Source organism: Catharus ustulatus, chromosome 13, assembly GCF_009819885.2.
Source record: "Catharus ustulatus isolate bCatUst1 chromosome 13, bCatUst1.pri.v2, whole genome shotgun sequence".
NCBI lineage: Eukaryota > Metazoa > Chordata > Aves > Passeriformes > Turdidae > Catharus > Catharus ustulatus.
Genome location: NC_046233.1, coordinates 17759461 through 17780446, shown reverse-complemented (window position 1 = coordinate 17780446; position 20986 = coordinate 17759461). Strand labels below are relative to the sequence as shown.

The window sequence follows — 20986 nt, the reverse complement described above, 5'->3', positions numbered from 1 at the left end:
TGCAGTGGGAGGCTCAAATTCAGTGCTCAGCAGGAAACACTAACTGGGAGGCTTAATGGAGCTGTGAAAAGGAAGGTGCATCTGCAGCCTGGGGGATCCCTACCTGCATCCCACACACACGCACACCCAAGGTGGCAGAAGTGCTCTGTTCACACTTCTTCATCTGCCGAGCAGCCTTCTCCTCAGAGGCATCATCTCCGTGCTGTCTGGTCCCCATCTTCAGATCAAGCACGCAGGGAAGCTTGAAGTGATGCACCACGTTCTCCAGCAACAGGAACTCTAGGATATGTGTCAAGGAGAGTTCACTCACCAGAGACACCCCAGGGCCATCACAGACAAGGACTTGGGCCAGTGGGAAATGGGGCTGGGCAACAAACAAATAGGAACCAAAGAACAGACAAGACAAACAGCTTGGTGAGTTGAAGAAAAGGACAAAACCCAAACAGTGGACCCAGGCTTTGACAGCTGGTAGAAGGAAACAGCCTAGAAAGTGGAACAGACAACAGCAGGAAGGTCACGTGCAGTTGTACTGGAAATTCAGAGGGGAAACTGAAAAGCAAAACACTGGGTGTCAGGAAGGACATAGTATACCAGTAGGAATTGCTGATCCATTAAGAGGGAGCTTAAAGTCTAATCAAATTAGCCATTTGACCATATGGATAAACAATACAAAATCCACAGACTGAAAACTCAAGGGTCGAGTAATGGCAAGATTGGCCTGTCCAGAACAGCAGCAGTGCCCAACACACAGGGGAGAACTGGGGAGGTGACAAAGCCAGGAAACAGAACAGTAACAGGAGATCTCTGTCACCAGCACCACACAATGGGCAAGCCCCTGCACTGGGGCACAGCACTGAGAACATACCCCAGGCACTCTGTACAGCAACTTGTTCCAAAAGGGGGAAAAAAACACCCCAAAAGTTTGCCCTAAGGAGTCCCACAGGGCATAGATCAACATACAAACACCAAAATGGCAACTGGAGCACAACTGGATTAAACGTGCAATAGAGAATCTGTGTTTGGTTTAGAAAGAGGAACTTCATAAAAATAAGGAAGTGTCCTTAAAAAGGAGAAGGTAGCCAAAGAGAATGATTTCTCTGCAAGTGATGCAAGCTATTTAAAAATAAAAGCTGGAGTCTCCAAGCACACACTTGAGAATTGGAGGAGGAAGCCCAAGTTGTTAAAATGATGAAGAAGACGGCTATTAAAAGTAAGTTTGTTTCTATGTGAGGAAAACAGAATCCAGGTGAAACAAAATAACCCTACAAGCTGACAAGTTCAGCAAAGGCAGAAGGAGTCATTTGTGCAGGCACAGAAAAAAACCCCATCTTCAACCACATCAAGAAGTCAGTCAGGCTGCCTGGAGGTGGAATGAGACCTTTAGGGTTCCTTCCAATCCAAACCATTCCTATGATTCATTAGTGTCACAGTATGGGAAGCAGGAAGGAACAGCAAAAAGGAACATGTAACAACTGTGCTTGAGTGGTTGAGGACAGAAATACCAAGGGAAATCCAGGCCTGGCTGCCTCAGGCACAAACTGTAAAGGCCAGGGCAGCAGCAGCTGACACACGGAGCTGTGCTTCCTAAAGGATACTGTACAGCTTCCGGTCCTTGGACTCGGAGCGCATGCGGCTCAGCTGCTGCTTGTGGCAGCGCAGGCTCCAGGGGTTGTAGCTGATCTTCTCGGAGCTCAGGCCGCTGTTCCCATCCAACATCTGAAATGGAACATCTGAGTGGATGTGCAAGTCCACCCTGGGACTCTTCATTTCCTGGATGCTGCTGGTGTAAAGACAGAACAAACCTGCCTGTTAGAATCCATCAGTTCTTCACACACTTAAGACTGTCACATCCTCCCCTAGCACACAACCATCTCCTGTTCCTTCTCCTGTTGCACACAATGCAAATCTTCTTAAAAGCAAATCCTCACCAATATCCTGGGCTGTGGACCCATGCTCCAAGGATCTGGTCTATCTAATATCTCTGCTAACAGAGCAAACAGGATCACTTGTTCCTCTGGAAGCTCTGGCTGGGGTGAAGAGGTAGAGGACAGAGGACCCACATACAAAATACCCTGGGAAGAAACCCCCGGGGTTAATAACCAGATGGACTGAGGAGTATTCAAATCTGCTCTGTGTGCTGTGGTTCTACATCTGATACATGCCAGCCAACAGTTATCCTACATCAGAAGTGTTTCATATGGATGAACTGGTCCTGAACCCAACAAAACTCCTGACACAGTCTGCAGTGCCACAATGTACTGGGCTAGCAAGTGCACAACAGCCTGGTTCACCTTAAGGAACAGCAAAACATCTTCAACCAAAGGAGTAAGGAAGAGAGATCTCCCATTATTCGTGCTATCACTGGGCCCTCCAAGTTTTACCTTTCAGGGTTGTCACTGGCCAGGCCAGGCTTCTCCTCCTTGTGCTCAGTGCCGCTGCTTGACCTGTGAAGGCTTCGGCGCGAGTGCTTGCGCCGTGGCTGGTCCCTCTCTGGCAGATCATCCTGCTCCAGAGCCTCATTCTCCACATAGGGATAGGCCACCAGGTTAATGTAGCCATCACTGTCTCCCTCAAAACAGACAGATACCACACCTGCCAGAGAGAAGTAACACGTCAGTTCTCCTGGAGGAGGAAATACACAACCATTATCAACCAAATGTTCTGTAGGAGAGAAAAAAACGAAGCTCACAGAGAAGCAAAGCAAACCCAGAGCAGTGAAAGAGGGGGAAGCTCTGCCACTGCAGGAAATAAGGACAAAAGTGCAGCTGGTAGGCTGAGGGTGTGATTTATTTCCTTCCTTCAGTCTTGCAGCAAATGTCGTCAAACTGGAGAGAGTCAAGTACAGTCTGCCAAGATTCTGAGGGGAGCAAAGCATGTGAAATAATACCTGGTTTGTTTGGCTAAGTACCTATGTCCTGCAAAAGCGTTCCTGCTGCTGACAGGGACATCACTAGCCAAGCAAGACTGTGCTTTCTCTGCTAAAGGAGGTTTCCAGCATCAGAGCCTTGAAGTGCAGAGCCCTAAGACTGAAGTGACACCTGTCACTCATCACAAATCAGCCAGTCTCACAAAAAAGGGACCTGCACAGGCACAAGGCTTCCTAGCAATAAAAACAGTGTCCCTGGAATCATAACTACCTCTGCCAAGTGCAGGCAAGCAGGACCTCATGTCCTGTCCAGTTTTACCTTCTGAAGGCTCCTGGAAAGCACCATAGTGCAAGGGAAGTTTCATATCTTCCACAGCACAGACTCAGAATGTATCTAGCCAGCCACAGAGCAGGACTGCTGACACTTCCAGTTAGGGCTGACATCTTAATTTCTGGGACTGCCCCAGCCCTGAAAATGAGGCCATCAGCCCATCTCCTGATGTGCAATGACAAAGTGTTTCATTAGCTTGTCACTAGTATTGACTATCTGCCAGGAGTTTCAAATGACAGATGCACTGAATCAAATGATACATCACAAATGTGAGGAAACCTTGCCCTGTCCAGTTGATGCAGTCCATCCTGTTCCTGTCCTTCCTTTCTCCTTATCTGCACAGGACAATGCTAACAAGGTTCAGATGGCTCAAACACAACACCAGAATGTCACTACATAAATGCTACTCCAAGTGCTGCCTCAATGCGCTCAAGGTATCTCTGTGAAGTCTTACAGTAACATCCGAGTGCTCAGACAGAAAATACTCTAGCCAGTGATGCTCTCCCCCAGATCAGCAGGAAAGACTTCTAGGACTATCAGGAAGCTGCACAGGATGAAATCTCACACTGGGATGGACATGCACATTGCATGCCATTAAGGTACCAGGAAGTACCTGACCTCAAGAAGATCAGAGTCCATCTGGACTATCAGCTTCACTGGTTTTAAACACACCTTCCTAGGAAAAACTCACATCATACAGAATCCAGGAACTACACAGGTTTCAGTGGGATTTCTGATGGGACACTAGAGCACTGTGTGACCCCAGAATGGCTGGAGGGTAAGAGAGGACCCATCTGTTGCAGACTGCACCCCTCACTCATGACCACCTGTGTGCAGACACCGGGAGGGAAGCTGACCCTGCTTTGAGACAGTCGGGCTGTAGCCAGATGCAAAGGCAAGACCCTGAACAGATGGTGGTCACAGCTGTCCCTAAAGCACCATCCTCCCAGTGCCAGGTGGAGACAAAGCAGCAGAGGGAACAGGAATACAGCCCTCCAGAAGGCTACCTGACCACATTGCCATCCTGAACACAAACATACAAGGCTTGAAGCCTATCAAGCTTCTCAAAAACACAGCTGAGCTGCCAATCTCCTACAATGACACAGGCACTGGAAAATTCCACTTCTTCAAAGGTTGCACCTCAGCACTGGGAAAATGATACTTCCTGCTTCAGCAGCTTGCTGATATGGGTTCATAAAAGAGATGGGATGAGGAAGCAATAAATTATGGAACTGGAACGTGCAAATGCTCAGCCTATGATCCAGCTTCATTAGCTCAAGGTCAAGACTGTAATTGACAATAACTTCGTAATAAAACTGCTTCAGCTACACATCCATAAACTTTGGACTACAACTGTCACACTGCATATTCTCTGTCTAGAAAGCGGAGCACATTCAACTCAGTGTGCCTACAAAAAACAAAGCAACTTCCTCCTTTCCAGGTGCTGCTATCGAATTACCAGCCTGCAAAAGGGAGTTTAAAAAAAGCAAAATGACACCAAAAGACAGCAAGACAGCAGCAGCTGCAGGAAAATGGAAGGGTAGGTTCTTGAAGGTTTTAACTGCATTCTGGAATGCCTCACCTTTGTACTCAGGTGTGAACTCCTTCATTTCTGGGGGCAGGGACTCATAGAAGCGCTGCTCCCTGGTGATGAGGGGCTTGCAGACAGTGTGGTCATCGTAGCGCATCATGCTGCTGTGCCCGCCCACCTGGTGAATGAAAGGCTCCAGCAGGACCCCGCGGTCTCCGGATCGAGTGGCATTCTTGCCATACTTGCCCACTTCCATGGTTTGACAAACACACATTGCGTTGGGCACTTGTTGCACTCTTGGAGCATGGGGAGAGCCACATGGGCTGGGAGGGGTAGCTCAAGCAGAAGTCAGCAGCCACAGGGGGGAAATCCTGGCAATTTGCTTCCTTGCAGTGATCTGAAAAAGCAAAAGAGATTCCTGTTAGTAAAGGAGCACTTACACTCACCCCTTGTTCACTTGGAGAAGTTTATAGTATTTATTTATATCCATATCCTGTTCTATTTTCTGTTTACATCCTGCTTGTTCCAGCATACTCCTCACCACCTTTTTAATTCTACAGGTAAACACACTAATTTGGAGGCAGTCCTATCTAGATCTCCTCCAATAGGATTGACAGCAGACAAGGAAAGGAGGAGATATGGCTATTTTGAGCCTCCCATGTTTAGAAAATACTCCTTCCTTCCCTGTTCATTTTATTAGTAAGGCAATGGAGTAGACTGTGAGCTATAGCTCACACCTGCCTATCAGTAACAGTGACTGACACAGGCAGTACAAACATTTCCAGAATCTGAATTCCCCTCCTTGTGCCTCTGCAATTTTAACATCTAAATGACTAAATAATTCTTGTTCACCTGCTACTTCTCTTCAGGCACTGAAATACGCAGAGTATGACAGTCATTCTGTCACTGCTTGTGCACTGGAACTGAATGGATTCAGCTCAGATTCTCTCCTTTATTACTCTCAGCCTTCCAGGACTTTTCTAATTTTCTAATGCTTTCACAGCACCTATATGCACAACAAGGCCCTGATCTCTAGAGGTAAGCAAGACATATCAGTAAATCCAAATGAGATTACAAGTGCTTTAGAGAAGCAGATGTTCTTTTAATGTTTGCAGAGTGCCTGGTACAGCCACAAGACGACTGAAAAGTAAAGCTCCCAAATTCTCTCCAGATGACTTGCCCTTTCCAGATTAGATCACAGATGCTTGTGTAGCTGCTGGGGAAAATGTCAGAGGATTTCCTCTCAAGGATGAGTTATCCAAATGTTGGTATAAGAACCAAGTGGTGACTACAGTTTCCGAATGCATTGCATTTCCAGTTTTTTCACACAGTGACAGCCAAGGGCAGTAACTTAAGAACTGAGGGATCCTGAGGCCTGAACAAGGGACACGGCTCAGGTTGTTCCTCATCTGGCCACGGGATGTCTCTGCAGCTACACAACACTGCCAGGCCAGGGCAATTCTGGAACACAGCTCATCTCCCCTGCTCCAATCCAGCCACGTCACAGATGAAGCTTGAGAGATTCAAAAGAAGGGGTGATACTTCAAAACATGTTTAACCCAATGTAGCTCGAATCCTCCACCACAGGACAATGCCCCTCTCTCCTTGTCTGCTTGTTCCTGCTTGCTTCCTCACACTGGGTTTTTGGATAGTATGAGTGCACGTACATTTGAGTTGAATCATCTCACTGAGCGCATGGAAAACATTTCCTTTTGTGGTTACATGACCACACTGTCACATTCAGTGCAAGGAGAATATTGAGAATATTTAGCTGGTTTTTAAGGTAGGGGCCAGGAAAGCAGAAGGAAAAAATCCCACAACACAGATGGTCCCTCTCTGTATCAATTCACATCAAAGTCTGTCTCATAAACTCACTCAGAGTCTAAGCTGGATCACAAACAAAAACATGCTGGGGATTTCTCTCATCCCTCTTATTTGCTTTATCAACAAGAAGAAATTTCAGCAGCAGACACTCATAGATATTTTAGTTGGGTTTAACACAGTTAATATCCAAGAACAACCAAACTACCACCATCATCAAGAGGTCAGCCCTTCACAGATTCCAGAAATATGTTTCACAGACTGTGTCTTGGATTCAAATTTTTACTTTGCCAGTGACTAAAGTAGAGCTTTCAGCTGTTCCAAACAATACAGAGGACAAACTTAACTTCACACCTTCCTGTAGTTTAAACTTCATAGGACAAGAGAAATACAAGAGTTATCTGTGTGACAGTTGTTGTCACACTCAGGAGACATGAATATGATGCTCAGGATTGCAGTCATCCAAGGGCTGCTGGGAAATGGCCACCAAGTATCCTGGGCTCACTGCCAAGTACCCCAGCTCCTCCAGGAAACCCCAACACAACAGGTTCTGGGTGTGCAGGCTCCCTGGGAGGAAGTGACAGCTATAAAACCAAAAGATTCTGAGGCTGTGACACAAGAGAAGGAGCTGGGCATCAGGCGGGGACAGAATCCAAAGCCAAATCCAACTGCTCCACAAGCACTCACACACTCCAGAAAAACGTAATACAGGCAGCATTTTCCCATGTTTACGTGAACGTGACAAAAAATACTTTGTGGCAAGTGGCATTTCAGAGGCAACATTTATAAAGAGGAAGACTTCCATAGGGCTAGAGAAAGAGAGACACTTTATAGTTCAGATACAGCTTATTGTTTTTCATGAATCTAACTCAAAGTAAAGGGTCATTACTAAACATGGACACTGCCCACAAACAGAGACAGAAGAATCCCAGCAGTTTCAAACTAATATAAAGCAGAAAACTATTTGAAGTCCTAAATATTACTCATCCTTCTTCTGTTAAACAAAGGCATGAGTTCAACTATTTTAGCTGGCTTATAAAATTCAAAGTCCTTCCAATTAAACTGCAAAACACAGTACACAGTCCAAGAAACAGCTTGAGGGAGACCAGTTCATTTAAGCAGATCCTTTGGTATCCTCCACCACCACCAGTGCAGCTCAAACAGCAGTGAAACACCTGGGCCAGTTTAGAATCCCCTTCCAACAGAATGATCTCTCCTTAATAAGACAAAGTGCCCACTGAGCTGGACTCAGGAGAGGTGGGGGGTGGAGTTCAGGAGCAGAGCTATCAGCAATGTCTCCTCTGAGGGTGTAACTTAAAGAAGACAGAAAAATTAGCCTTGAAGGTCACCACACAATGAGAGGTGAGGGCAGGGAGCTGCATTGCCACGGGTGTGAGAATTACTGCTGAGCACACCACAGTGCTGATGTCCCCACTCTCTGTAAGCCATCTTGTATGGGAACACTGGCAACGCTTCACGACTCACTGGTAAAGCTACTTCCCTAAATAAAAAGGGGAACAAATGCTTTAAATTGTGCTGTATTACACATCAAGAACACTGACTGTGTTCAGCAGCTTGCACATCCGTGTTTCCAGCACTGACTCCAGCCCCCAGGCCCTGCCATGCCCAGGGCTGAGGCAGATGGCCACTGACGGCTCTGGAGACGAGCCACAGGCAAGGGATAAATACAGACCTCAACGTCACGATGACACAAGCTGGACTTTCCCTGAACAACCCCAGGAGCAAAGCACAAGAATAGAAAATGCCAGTAGAGCAAACAAGAGGACTACAGCATTTGGTCAATTGGTTCCTGGTGAGCTAGTCTTACTAGCAAAGAAAAGCAGAAGTATCTGTGCTGAAAAGCAGGGTTGTTTCTAGTCATGCTGGATTGGATGAGGTATAAGAAGAAACCCAAAAGAAAGTTAAAAAAAAAAGTGTTTCCCACTGTGCTATGAGATCAACTTCCCAGCACAAAAACTGACCCCCACAGGTTTGAGACATGTCTGTCTAGTCAGCAGTAAATGGAGATGAGCCCTGGGACCCGGGCAGAGAACACAACTCCAGGAACCTGCAGCAACACTTAGGATGTAACCAGAAACATTTGGCCTTTGCGGTATCCAGGAAGGTACAAACTTTCCCAGCTTGCTTAAGCACATAGCTTTGAAATCCTGAGCCTTCTCATGCATCTTGTCCAACACTTAAATTGCTACCAAATACTCCTTTATGGACAGGCTGCTCTCACCACGACAAGTGTGGCTCATTAGACTGAGGTCACAAAGTAGGATACTATCTATATACATACTGCTAAGTGGAACAGAAGTCTTCGGAAAAGCTGCTCAAGAATGCCAGCTGAGGAGGAGAATGACAAGAGTGAGGCTTGGGGAAGAACTGCAGTGAACAAGGGCTTGGAGAGGACAACAGCCACCATCAGGCATGTTTCACCCTAATGCCATGAGCTGAGCTTCCTTCACCAATCCTTTCTTCCTCATCAACAGGGTACATATGCACCAACTGCTGAAGTGTTGACAAGGAAAGAGCCTGATCTACGTAAGGTAGAGCTTGTCTGAACCTAGAGAAAGGGAAATTAAATTAAGCTTATAGTACAAGTCCTTAGACATACCCTGTCTCTGGCTCCTAAAGGTCTGAAGGAAGACTGTGCTGCTTTTAGCTGGGAGACCTAATTTTCTTCCTTATAACTTGGATGGGGCTGTGGTTTGGATTTGTGTTGAAAACAATGTTGATAATAGAGATGTTTTTGTTGGTGGTGAGCAGGGCTAACTGAATCAAGGCTTTTTCAGCTTCTGACACTGCTCCACCAGTGAGGAGGCTGAGGGTGCACAAGAAGCTGGGAGACAACACCTCAACCAGCCCCAGGGATATCTCAGACCATATGGTGTCAAGCTTAGCATATAGAGCTGGGGAATGAAAAAGGAAGGGGGGGATGTTAGCAGTGATGGTGTTTGTCTTTCCAAGTCACTGTTACTGTGATGCTTTCCCGGGGGATGGCTGAACACCTGCCTGCCCATGAGTTCTTTGTTTTACTTTGCTTGTGCATGCAGTTTTTTCTTCACCTGTTAAACTGTCTTGATCCCAACCCACAAGTTTTGTCACTTTTACCATTCCAATTCTCTCCCTCATCCCACCAGGAGAGGAGTGAGTGAGTGAGTGAGTGGCTGTGTGGGGCTGAGTTGCTAGTTGAGGTTAAACCACAACAGACTATTTGTGCCATACTTCTATCATACTGATCACAAAGCTTCAGCATTTCTGCCAGCAGCCTGCAAGACCAAGAATTTTCTCCTCTTCTTTTCTTAAGAAAGGAGCGGAAGCCAAGCCTTTTCAGCTCTTTCTGAAGAAAGAGAGGCTGAGCCATGTAATTTTAACTCTGGCTGGAATGCTGAAACCACACAGTAAAACCAGTGCTCAGATCTGGGGTTAAACAAGGCTTTTTTTTCTTAGAGGCCAGATTAGCAAGAACTGAAAAGGTCCTTCTACTGTCACCGATGCATAAAGCACGGCATGTTTTCTGGGAGGGATGTGGTACTGGGAGTCCTTGTTAGGGGATTCAGACCCAGGACACAGACAATACCCATCTTCTCACACTGGCACACTACAGTGCTAGCCTCCCTCTCTCTGTTCTTCTCTTCTCTTTTTTTTTTTTTAAAGTCAACTCTTAGCACACGGCCATGAACAGGGAAGGTTTGTCACATTCAGCAACATATGGAGTAGGTACTCTGCAACATTTTGTGAACACCTGTCATGCAGCTGTCTGTACATGGGGGTAACCCAAGCTGGGGTTCAAATGGCTCCTTCCAGCTTGTATTCCTGTCTGGCCTAATGCTGGACAAGCTGGCACTGGTGTGATAACATCATGCTGGGGAGCAGTGGAGGACTGCATGTAACAGGGATGATATGATTTAATTCCCTTGCTGCTCTTTTCTCCAGACTTCTCCTTCCCCACTGGAGAAATGCAGCACATTGGCAGGTGGGCACAGGCTGTCTGGGGACCTGCCAGTCCTTGTCACTGCTATCCATATCACTGCAAAGGCTGCAAGAAGGGCCAGCCCTGGTCTGGTCATCACCACTCTTTCCTCTCCAGTAGGAGGGGAGGATGAGCAAGAGGGAGCTGAGTTGCTGAATCCTCCTGCTGCATCTTGCACGAATATACCCTGCCTTGGTAGGAAAGGGCACCTTCCTTTTCTGTTCCAAAGCACTGGCTGCAGTCCAAGTCTGAGAGTTTCCACAGCAGCAAGATCTGACAGAACATGTACAACAAAAGGTTGCTTTATCAGTACCAGCCCAGGAGACTTTTTTCCAAGCCTGTGCCTAAGACAGCAGGGTCATCCAGTATCGGCTTTGCATTTTATGGGAGAGATGAGATTATGACACATGCTTTCTAGAGAAGGGCTTAGGGAAGATCAATGCTTGTGAGGTCTCATTGCTCAGCTTTCTTTGAGCTAATTTCTGGCTTCACATAATTTACAAAGAGGAAGAAGTCTCCACAGGTTATTTTTTAATTATTCTAATGCAAAAGCTGCTGTTCAGCACAGTTTTCCAACACAATGGTCAGAGACAGTTAGAAAGAACATACTTTCAACAGTCAAAAGCCACGATTCAACCTAACCCACCAAGAAAGGACATTTTAAAAAATTTACATTAGTGCCAGAGCTCAGAAACCAATTAACAGGCAGAAAATCGTCCTTGCATTCATAGCATGACGGGGACAAAGGAAGAAGATTCCTGCCGTGCCCATTGAAGAAGCTTGGCTCAAAGACTAACTCAGAATTTGCAACTCAACTTACAGACTGAATAAGCAGAGAGAGTAATTTTACCTCCTGTCTCAAAAAATCTTATGCTTAAAATTTTCATCTGAAGTAAAGCATACCTACTCTTTAGTCACAGACTTTGTCCCCTTCCCGACAGTGAGGCTTAAATAAGGCAGCCACAACACTAAGAAAATCCTGCACAGTCATCCAGATAATGACGACCCAAATGCCACCCCAGCAGGAAGATGATGGAATGACTACATTGAGTTCAGCATGAGGAGGAGTCCATTCAGAAACTGCACTTTCATGTCAGCTGTGGGTACCAAACTCTACAATCTCAACAGCATCAGAAGGCAGGATGGATAAGCAGGTAAATGCACCACACTTGCTGACAGCAAGAGAATGAGTCAGAGCTGGTGATGGCTTCGCTGAACCAGAGGACAAAATGCATTGCACAGTGAGCACTGCTGGCAGGAAGAGGGAGGTGTGATTTTGTGGGAGCGTGGGCAGAGCTCAGCCAGATGGATGGAATAGGGAAAGGCTGCTCAGCACTGGGTAGCTGCCTCATCAAACCGAGGAGAATCCACTGCAGCCAGGCAAGCAGGTCTCAGCTTTGTGTTACAACAGGGATGAAGAGAACAATTAGCACCTCCTAAGCTGTCACCTCCTCTTCTCTGGCTAAAAACACCCCAAAAGACCTTGAAGGCATCACACCAAAGCCAAGGAAAACAATTTGGCCTAATCTCCTACAGAGTAACTGCTGGCCTCCAAGCTGAAAGGTGCTGTCATCATGCACATGTCCAAACACCTCTGGAACCTGGGCTCCCACTCACACCTCCACACAGACTGGACAAGAAATGGCTGTGCACCTCAGCCTTGTGTCCCTCAGACTCCTAGCTAGTACAGACACCTGGAAAGCAGGTGGAAAGAAGGGACAAGATCCTCCCAGCTTCTGCAGAGAGGAAGCAAGAGGAGATTTCCAGCAAAAGCACCAAAATCCCAGAAAAAGGAAGTGCTTGTGCAGCAGTAAGGGCAGTTTTTTCAGGCTTCAGAGGGTGGTTAACAGGAACTAAAAGGAACAATCAATGTGCTGCACCTTACATTTGTCACACACAGAAAGCAAAGCAGAGGTGCCAAAGTGAGGATTCTGCAACAACAGTCAACTCCTCCAACTCAAATCAAGGGAACACGCAGTTTCAGACCTTACACAGGCAACCAAAAAAAGAGAAAGAAGGTGTGTTTTCTGGTTCTTTGCCCTCCACAATCTTATGAAAAATAAGGGAAGATAAGGGAAAACACAAAAGAGCAAAAAACCCAAACTATAAAATCCTTTTGAAGATAAAAGTCAATAAATAAAATTTAATCTCTTTTTTTTCTTTCAGAATGTGTAAAACCAGTGAATTAAGAACACTCAGGTGAACACCCAGGCCTCCAGCTCTCTGATAGGGAAATGACAGTGAAAACACATACACCAGAAGTTTGGTCTACACAAGAAAAAAAGTGTACATTGATACTTTATTCATCCACCATGTTCTCTTTAGGCTGGTAAAACAGGGCAGTTTTGGGTTGAAAAAAGCTTGCTTTGTCTTGGTTGCTCTATAAAGTGATCCTCCACAATGGAGCCAATGCCATCCAAATGCCTGGCTTTAAAAAACCACCCAATATTATGCTGAGATTCCTTCTGGCACTGGTTGAGACAAATCAGTGTGCAACTCCTCCTTCAGTTATTTCTTCAGACCATGGTTGCACAGGCAATCCTTTGACATCTGGAACAGCATTAACAGCACCCTCCCACTCAACTCTGCTGCACTGGCTCAACTGTTTGCAGCCTCACTGTGAATCAAACTAGGGAAGTGATCACAGTTAAAAATAAACCAGCACTTTGTTTTGTTTTATTTAAGGATTACTTTTCAACTCGGGTCAGATCCCCAATCTATTGTACAGCTGTACAAACAGTTGTATCAGCACTAGGTGCCTGAATTGCTGATGGTTATCCTTGTGCCTAAAGCCAAACGTTGCATTCCCAGCTCACCTCATTTCATGGTTGCTGTAGAACAGGAGCACTGACCAAACTGAACATGTAGGGGATTTGACTGCCACGGCTTCCAGCTGTGGAGGGTCTCTTCAATGAGACAAAATGAGGTCACAAGGATGTCTATCCTACAGCTAAGGCATGGCTACTGAGCTCCCTCGAGCTGTTACTTGTCCAAAATTATATGTCATTTTTGCAGTCTGCATGCTGAAATAAACATAAAAACATGACTAACCACGTCACTAACGCGAATGAACAGCTTTGGGCCAAGTTCTGAAACAAAACTCTCCCAGAAATTGCATAACCACTAACTATCTCTGTGATCTTCCATTCAAGACACACAAGCCTACGTGATGTGCAGACTCCCACTAATCTGAAGACTGCGACGTTCAAAGAGTGAACAGTGAACTATCTGCAGTTCTGGCAACTTTTCAAATTGCAGCTGAATTTTCATTTGAACATGGAAATGCAGACAGAAATACTGACAACCAGAATAAGCACTAAGTAATGACGCCATGCTAGCACACTTCAGAAACAACTATGAGAGAAACAGACTGAAGGTTTTCCCAAATTACCAGCTTAAATACTGGTTGAAACAAAATCAACTGAAAATACCTCCTCTTTTAATGGTTGCCTGGGAACCTACTGGGAAATACTTGGTTCTCTGCTTTCAGCTGTGACGGGTACCTGCATCAGAAACACACCATTGTGAAAGGCCTTCTCATTGAAAACAAGGCACGAAAGACTGAATAACCACAAAGATAGTAATATCTTCCAGTATAGGGCAGGAGGCACGCTAACGAAACAACTTCAGGAAACCAGCTTTCTACAGTTTCTGTTGTGTCTGCTCTAGAAGGCAAAAAAATAAAGTCTCTCAGCTGGTCAGCAGCCTTTTTTGTAGATGTCATCACATCAATCCACGAAGACACAAAACTGAAAAAACTGCTAATTGGCAAACCTTACCCTTTGTTCCTTAAGCTGTCATGGAACTATAGCCTGAGATGTATGTTAAGTAAATATAAGTCAGCATTCTTCAAACCCATCCTCTCTCCTGAGTCAGCACTGGCACTCACTGATCCTGCTAAGAAACCAGCCTGGCAAACAAGTTAACCCGGAAAAAAAGAAAAGTTGTTTTCGCCAATGTGGCTTCCTGAACTGGTTTACTGCCAGTGCCCAACGAAAGTAAAAGAGGACAATCACTGAGCAGGGCAAGGGCAGGCACAAGAGGAGCAGAGCCAACCCCATTCAGCTCTAGTTGCCCTGCAGACACATGCTTGGAGAGCAGTCTCACCTCCGACTTTAAAGAGACACGAGTTGTCACTTGCAGCAGAAACATAATTTGACTTTTTCACCTCTCCTGACATATTCTTTACATCAGCATCAGCACCCCTGCAGACAGCTACATTAAGTACCCAATCTGGTAGGAAAACAAAACAGCCATATATAAAACAAAACAAAAAGCCTTCAGTTTTCAGTTGGATCAGGTCCCTAATACATCTGGCGAACAATCCCCCAGCATTAAAAAGACGGGAGAAATTGAGAACCAAGGCATGGCAAAACTCCAGCTCCAAGCAACTGTGAAGCTGCTCTTTTACTCAACATAGATAAAATATCACAACATAACTACTAAACAGTTATACAAAACCACTTTAGTTCAAAGGATTTAAACAGTACATTAAAAAAACCTGCAATCTAATTCCTCATGTTTTCATCTTCCACAACACACCATTAATATTTAAAATGCCCTATTTCCTCAAAAATAAATCTTTAATTTATTTGATACCAGCATTTTTTTCAGAGCAAAAGAGCTGCTGAAATATATAGAGGAGGAACAGCCTGTTGTGATTAAATAGGGCATGACAAACAACAGCAGCAGCATGCACAAGTAGTACTGGGGAGCAAAGCCAGGGGGAACAGCGACAACAACATTACACAAACAACACCGATTCATGAACAACAAAGAATTCTTAGAAACTTCTGCCTGGGTTACATCCAAGGTTCTCTTTACCTTGGTTAAACTATTAAGAAAGTCACTGCAGAAAGCTGACCACTTCTGCACAACGAGGCTTTTTAGGAAGGAAGAGTTGATCCATCTAAAGGGCTCTATGTAGGAAACCACTGCAGCAGGTCCTGTGAAGCAATGGAGTTGCAACAACACTGAAGGTGACAGGAAGCTGGAATGAGTCATTCCCCTGTCTCACCATGAAAGGGCTCTTGCACCAACACAGGTCCAAAAAGCTGTGTCTGTGTACGTACCCCTCAACTGGTGGAGGGCAGACATCACCCTTGGCTGTGCACAGCAACTCCTCAATGGCAGGGACATCGTAGTGTCCCCTCAGGAGAATTGCACTAAGGTATGTTTAATGACTTTAGCCTCACACCCATTTCCTCATGATCAACATCTGCTGTAGCAAGCTCCTATCGCTGCTTGTAATACTCAGGACACTGCATTCATCAAATTGGGGATTCCTGGAAGGCCCAGCTTTGCTTCCAAGATGCTGAAAATTCAGTTTTTACTTGCCATCTTGCTGCCATGTGGAGGATAGCACACTTGAAGAACAGTCTGGGCCACTGCCATGCAGAATTCATTCCTCCAAAATATTCAGAGATTAAGTTATGGCTGCTGCTTGAACAAGCAGCAAGTTTCCACTGTACTTGGACAATCTTTCAACAAAAGTAGGTTTTTCAAAGAAAACACTAAGTTCATGAGCAAATGCTACACATCTGTCCCAACATATCACTAAAATATCATAAATCACAAGCAAGAGGTTAATAAATTTCTGGCTGCTGACAGTCACTAACATTGAAAGCACTGTACTTTAAACACCAAATACATATATTACAGAGTTTTTAAACATTAAGGAAATTTAGTGAAGCTGTCATTTAGGATTGCATTTAGACATCTGAATTTCTCTCAACTCTCCAACACAAGCAAAATACAGGTGCAACAAAATAAGGCAAAGGTTACAACAGTGGTGAAGCTGCAGAGCACTAAGCAGAAGCACATGGTTACCCCCCTTAGATCAAAGTGTCTCATGGGGAACAGACCAGTATCTCTATACATTGAGACTTCATAACCCTGTCACACAAGATTATCAACCCATATACACACAGCTGTCTTCTGGCAGGTAGTCAAATCTGAGGCAGTGGGAGTTTTACAGGGGTCAAGACTCTTGCAGGATTCATCTAGATCTATTTTCTGCTGCTGTGAGATGAAATATGAAAATGGGAGAGGAATTGATCATAAAGGTAACAGAGCTTTGCGCAGGGATTGTTTCTCGCCCCACAAAAGGTGACCTTCCAAAGCCTCTGATTCTCCTCTCCTTTAAGAGAATTATGAATCCTACCCTTGGGAGACCTCTGCTCAGCTACCAGCCCACTGTTATTACACATTAATACTATGTCTTGTGTCCTCATTTCCATCAGCAGAGGAATATTAGAAAAATTTGTAAGATCATTGCTCAAAGACCAGATTTTTAATGGAATCTCTAATGCAAGTAGGGAAAGCCACAGCCAGTGATGTTTGAAGGGGACTCTTCTGTGTGCTGTCACACACTCAGCTGCAGATCTGCTTAGTGCTTCCCTGCTCAAATCCCAATTCAGCTTATCTGCACATGCAGGCTGCTGACTGGAAGCAGACATTTCATCCAGGAAAGACTGAAAAGCAGAGATCATCATATGCTAAAAAATTAGGGCAAGTCTAGTGAATGTGGTTCACAGCTCTTCAGCTCATGCACTGAAGCAGAGCCTCAACAGGCACCAAGCCCAGGTGGGCTGTCAGGAAGTGAGAGCAGCTATGCCCTACAAGAACATGCTGGCACCCCAGAGGGGAAGCCAAGGAGTGAAATGCAGCACATTCAGTTACATAAATCCTTTTTTTTCACAGACATCAGACACCAAGTATCTGAGGACAACTTTCTCCCTGTTCTTTTGGGGTTTTTTCACCTTCCAACTAGACACCATTTGGACACTTTTGAATGGAGTCTACAGAGCAAATCCTGAGTCTTCCCTAGACAACATAACCAGTAATCATTCCCCTTGCCACTTAAAAATGCACAGATATAAAGCAATCCGTGCTGCCACAGAGGTGAACATACACATTGTTTCTTCATAAGGTAATCAAAGTCACAATGCATTATGAATTCCACAATTAGGAAAAAAATGTGGGACTAGACATGAAGGGAAATCTCAGCTGGAAGGAACACACTGCCAGCATCTCTGCGAATGGAGATTTAGGATGAGATTAGAAACACATACAAGCTAATCCTAATAGACACAGTCAGTTCCCATTTGGGACAAATGGTAAAGTGTTCTCAGAAGAAAAAAAAAAGTACTGGCTAATAAACACAAGATCTCAGATGCATCTGTAAGAACACTCCATGGTTTTGACTGTTTCAGAGTACACAGTAGCATTAGCAAAGTGCAGCCCAGAGTTAAGAGTTTTAACCAGTAACTGTACAGAGAAGCTACAGGGTTAACCATAGACACACTGAAGCTATAAGGAGCTGAACTCATGAAGAATTACTACAAAGCCATAAATGCAGAGGAGCTAAAATTACATTCCTTAGGCAGTTCTGATAAAATAAGAATGATCTATAGCTTTCCAAGAGACCACTAACTGAAAGACAAACGTAAGCAGCTTGTGGTGAACTCGGATTTTTAACACTGTTCTCAAGTTCTAAATTATGATGCTTTTAAAACAGAAAAAACAGCTTTGATTAGAAAGTCAGTTGCTGCAGATAATTGATCCCACAAAAAATACACAACTAGGACAAAAAATGAACTCCTAATTGCTATTTTTGATTCTGCAGTGGCAAAAAAACCTCAAGGCCAGCGTTATGTAAGACCATTAACCGCTTTGCTCATAACTGACACCTTAATTTAGCACACTACCACACTAGAAAGCTTAAACTGAATTCTTAATTCCAACACATACCACTGGCTGTAGCAAGGCAAGGAAAAATAATCCCAAAGCAAACACCATACGTTGAATTTTGCAATTATAGTTCCTTGGGCACAAGTACATATAACCTTAGCCTGACCAGATCTAATTAAACAGTAATCTTTTCAGACTAGTAATCGTGAAAAAGATTATCAGATGCTCCACAGTATCTTAGGAACACTGAAGAGAATTCAAAGTACACATTAGGTACAGAAAACCTCTAGATCACCTTTGATAATAGCAAGTTTGTCAAACCCAAAGAAGCTGTAACCCATTGAAAACAAAATTACTTAGTTTTGAATGATTGTTTTTCTTCTTTTCAAACTAACCTCACAGCACTCCAAACACATCCTCCCTAGGTATGACTGAAATCTCCAAAACTACCATGTATTGTATTTATTTAACTATATTTACTTAGTTATATTTGTATTTATTTAACTATAGTTCAGTGGCAACCACAAATACTCATGACTGAATGAAAAACAAAACAAGGTCATCTTGAAGAACATTCATGTGAACCCCCTCCACTTCTTCCCAAGAAAAGACAGATTAATCTCCTACACTGATAATGAGCCACACTGATGAATTTCAACCAGACAGCCTCTTAAATACTGTCCTCCATCCACTCTTATCAATTTGTGGCAAAGAATGACATTCAGGGGAAAAAAAAAGACTGATTAAGAGCCTACTTTCAGAAGCTAATGTCCTGTGTGGAAAGAGCTCTATGAATCACCGGTTCATCCGCCTCTGACTCCATTTACTCTTCAGAATTCCCTGATGTGTTTGAATTCATCCTCTGCTCATCCTGTCTGTAAATGTCCCAACTTGCATACAAGAATACTGTGGGGGAGTGTCAAAACACTCAGTAAACTTAAGCTAAATGGCCTCTAGTGCTCTTCCTCATCCACAAATGCAATTATTTTATCAAAGAAGACAATGAGGTGCATCAGACACAACTTACTGTCAGTAAATCCATACTAACTGCTCCCAGTCACATTCCCTCACATGTTTCACACAGGAAAGGCATACCAAAGGGACCTGACCCATGACTGTCCCCAGTACTCAAATGAGATTGACCACTCCGGATTATCCTTTGGGCCTAGTTTGAAGATAAGTGATCACAGATGTTCCAGCACCCCTGTGACTTTTCCAAGATGGCCAAGACTGGCACCCCAGCACCATCGGGTCCCCTGGGCTCCCATGGCTCCAATTCTCTCAAGTAATTCCCCACTCTGTTTCCATTTGCTTCTGACTGCTAGTTTCTCTTTCAACCTTGTCTCTAGACACAAGAGCCAGGAGACCTTGCAATTGAAGACTCACTAAGGCATAAAAAAATCATCAAATACCTCAAGGAAGTCTGTGCATCACTCATCCATCCCCCTTATTCAGCAGAGTCTTTGTTTACCCTTTTAATGCCAGTCTAGAGGTAGAAGTTATGTCAAATTTATCAGGAATGTTGCAAAAAGCACTTCCTTTGAGAAATCTGCTTCCCCCATTCAAAGACAGAAATGTAGACTAACATGGCCAAGTTTGTTCTGTCTGTATTCCAGGTTGTCAAAGAAACCCCAGGTCACTTTGCAGACATAAAACAAACTTGCTGGAGTTCCATGACCCTCTTTCTAAAACATTTGGCAAAACAGCCTCCTTCTCACTGTTGGCCAGGCTGAGTGCATTTAGCAAATGGAAGTTAGATTTGTAAAGAGCAAACCTAGACCCCCCTGAAAATCCCCAAGAAAGTTGCATGGAGAAGCTTCTTTCCAGCTTTAATAAAGAATAAAAATCCAGAAGACAGAATAAGGAACTAAGATTTTCACACACTTAAATGCAACTATCCAGACTGCTCTTGGTATAGAAATGGGGATGTTTTACAATGACTTCCATTCTCTCATGGCTTTAACACGCATCTCATTTCAGTGCATCAGACGAGGGGGAACTGCAGGAGAGAACTCTGAGCTGTTGCAAAGTTCCCCAAGAGAAAGGAGAGCCAAGGCAAGGAAAATTTGCAGGCCAGGTCCCTGCTGCAGGCTCCTGGCACTGAGCAGGCACTGAGTCTCATCGTGCCACGCTCCTGCTGCCAGGGCGGCGGCAGTGCCTGCTGTGCCCGAAAGCCAGCACGGAAGTGCCACAAAACCAAACAAAAGTACTTTTTATCAAACTCCACAACTCACAAGTCTCCCCTGCCCCCTTCTGGGAATAACATGGATTTGAAAATTTCAGTATCTTCTTCCAAAGATAAAACTGTTTACTTGGGCAAACAACAACAACCAAAAAAACAAAACAGAAAGAGTTTTTGCCTCAGGCGTTGAGTCCCTTCAGCAAAGACATGGATGTTATTAAATGCATCTCCTGCAGCAGCAGAGGCAGACTCAAACTGGATTTTCTTCACCCATACACTGAAGCTGCTGTCAGGAACTCTTGCCTGCCAGAAAATGGCCGGACAACTCACTACAGTTCAACTCTTATGACTGAGCTGATTCACTCCTCAGATCACGATGCAGATGCGCAATGCAGGCTTCCTGTTCTCTACCCCAACAACTCAGCTACTTACTTCCCCAAAACAAAAAAAATAATAAAATAAGAAAGTATAGAAAAAACAGCAACTGCAGCAAAACTTGCATGATACACATTAACTTGCTCAAAAACCTTCTCCACAAGTTACAGAAATCACATTCTATTAAGCTGCTGACTGAGACCTGACTT

At 44.5% G+C, this 20986-nt stretch overlaps 1 protein-coding gene across 2 annotated transcripts in view; it reads right to left on the bottom strand.

Moving 5' to 3' along the window:
• IP6K1 (inositol hexakisphosphate kinase 1) overlaps nt 1-20986 on the bottom strand; it is a 36493-nt gene that overhangs the window by 3255 nt on the left and 12252 nt on the right. The window contains exons 4-7 of one of the 2 annotated variants that reach the window (XM_033071689.2): nt 4780-5125; nt 2382-2592; nt 1596-1780; nt 104-279 (exon numbers count right to left, since the gene is read on the bottom strand). In XM_033071689.2, coding sequence (XP_032927580.1) covers nt 104-279; nt 1596-1780; nt 2382-2592; nt 4780-5002 — 795 coding nt within the window. In that variant the 5' untranslated portion in view covers nt 5003-5125. The remainder of the gene's footprint in view (nt 1-103; nt 280-1595; nt 1781-2381; nt 2593-4779; nt 5126-20986) is intronic. The other variant, XM_033071690.2, reaches the window with a different exon arrangement.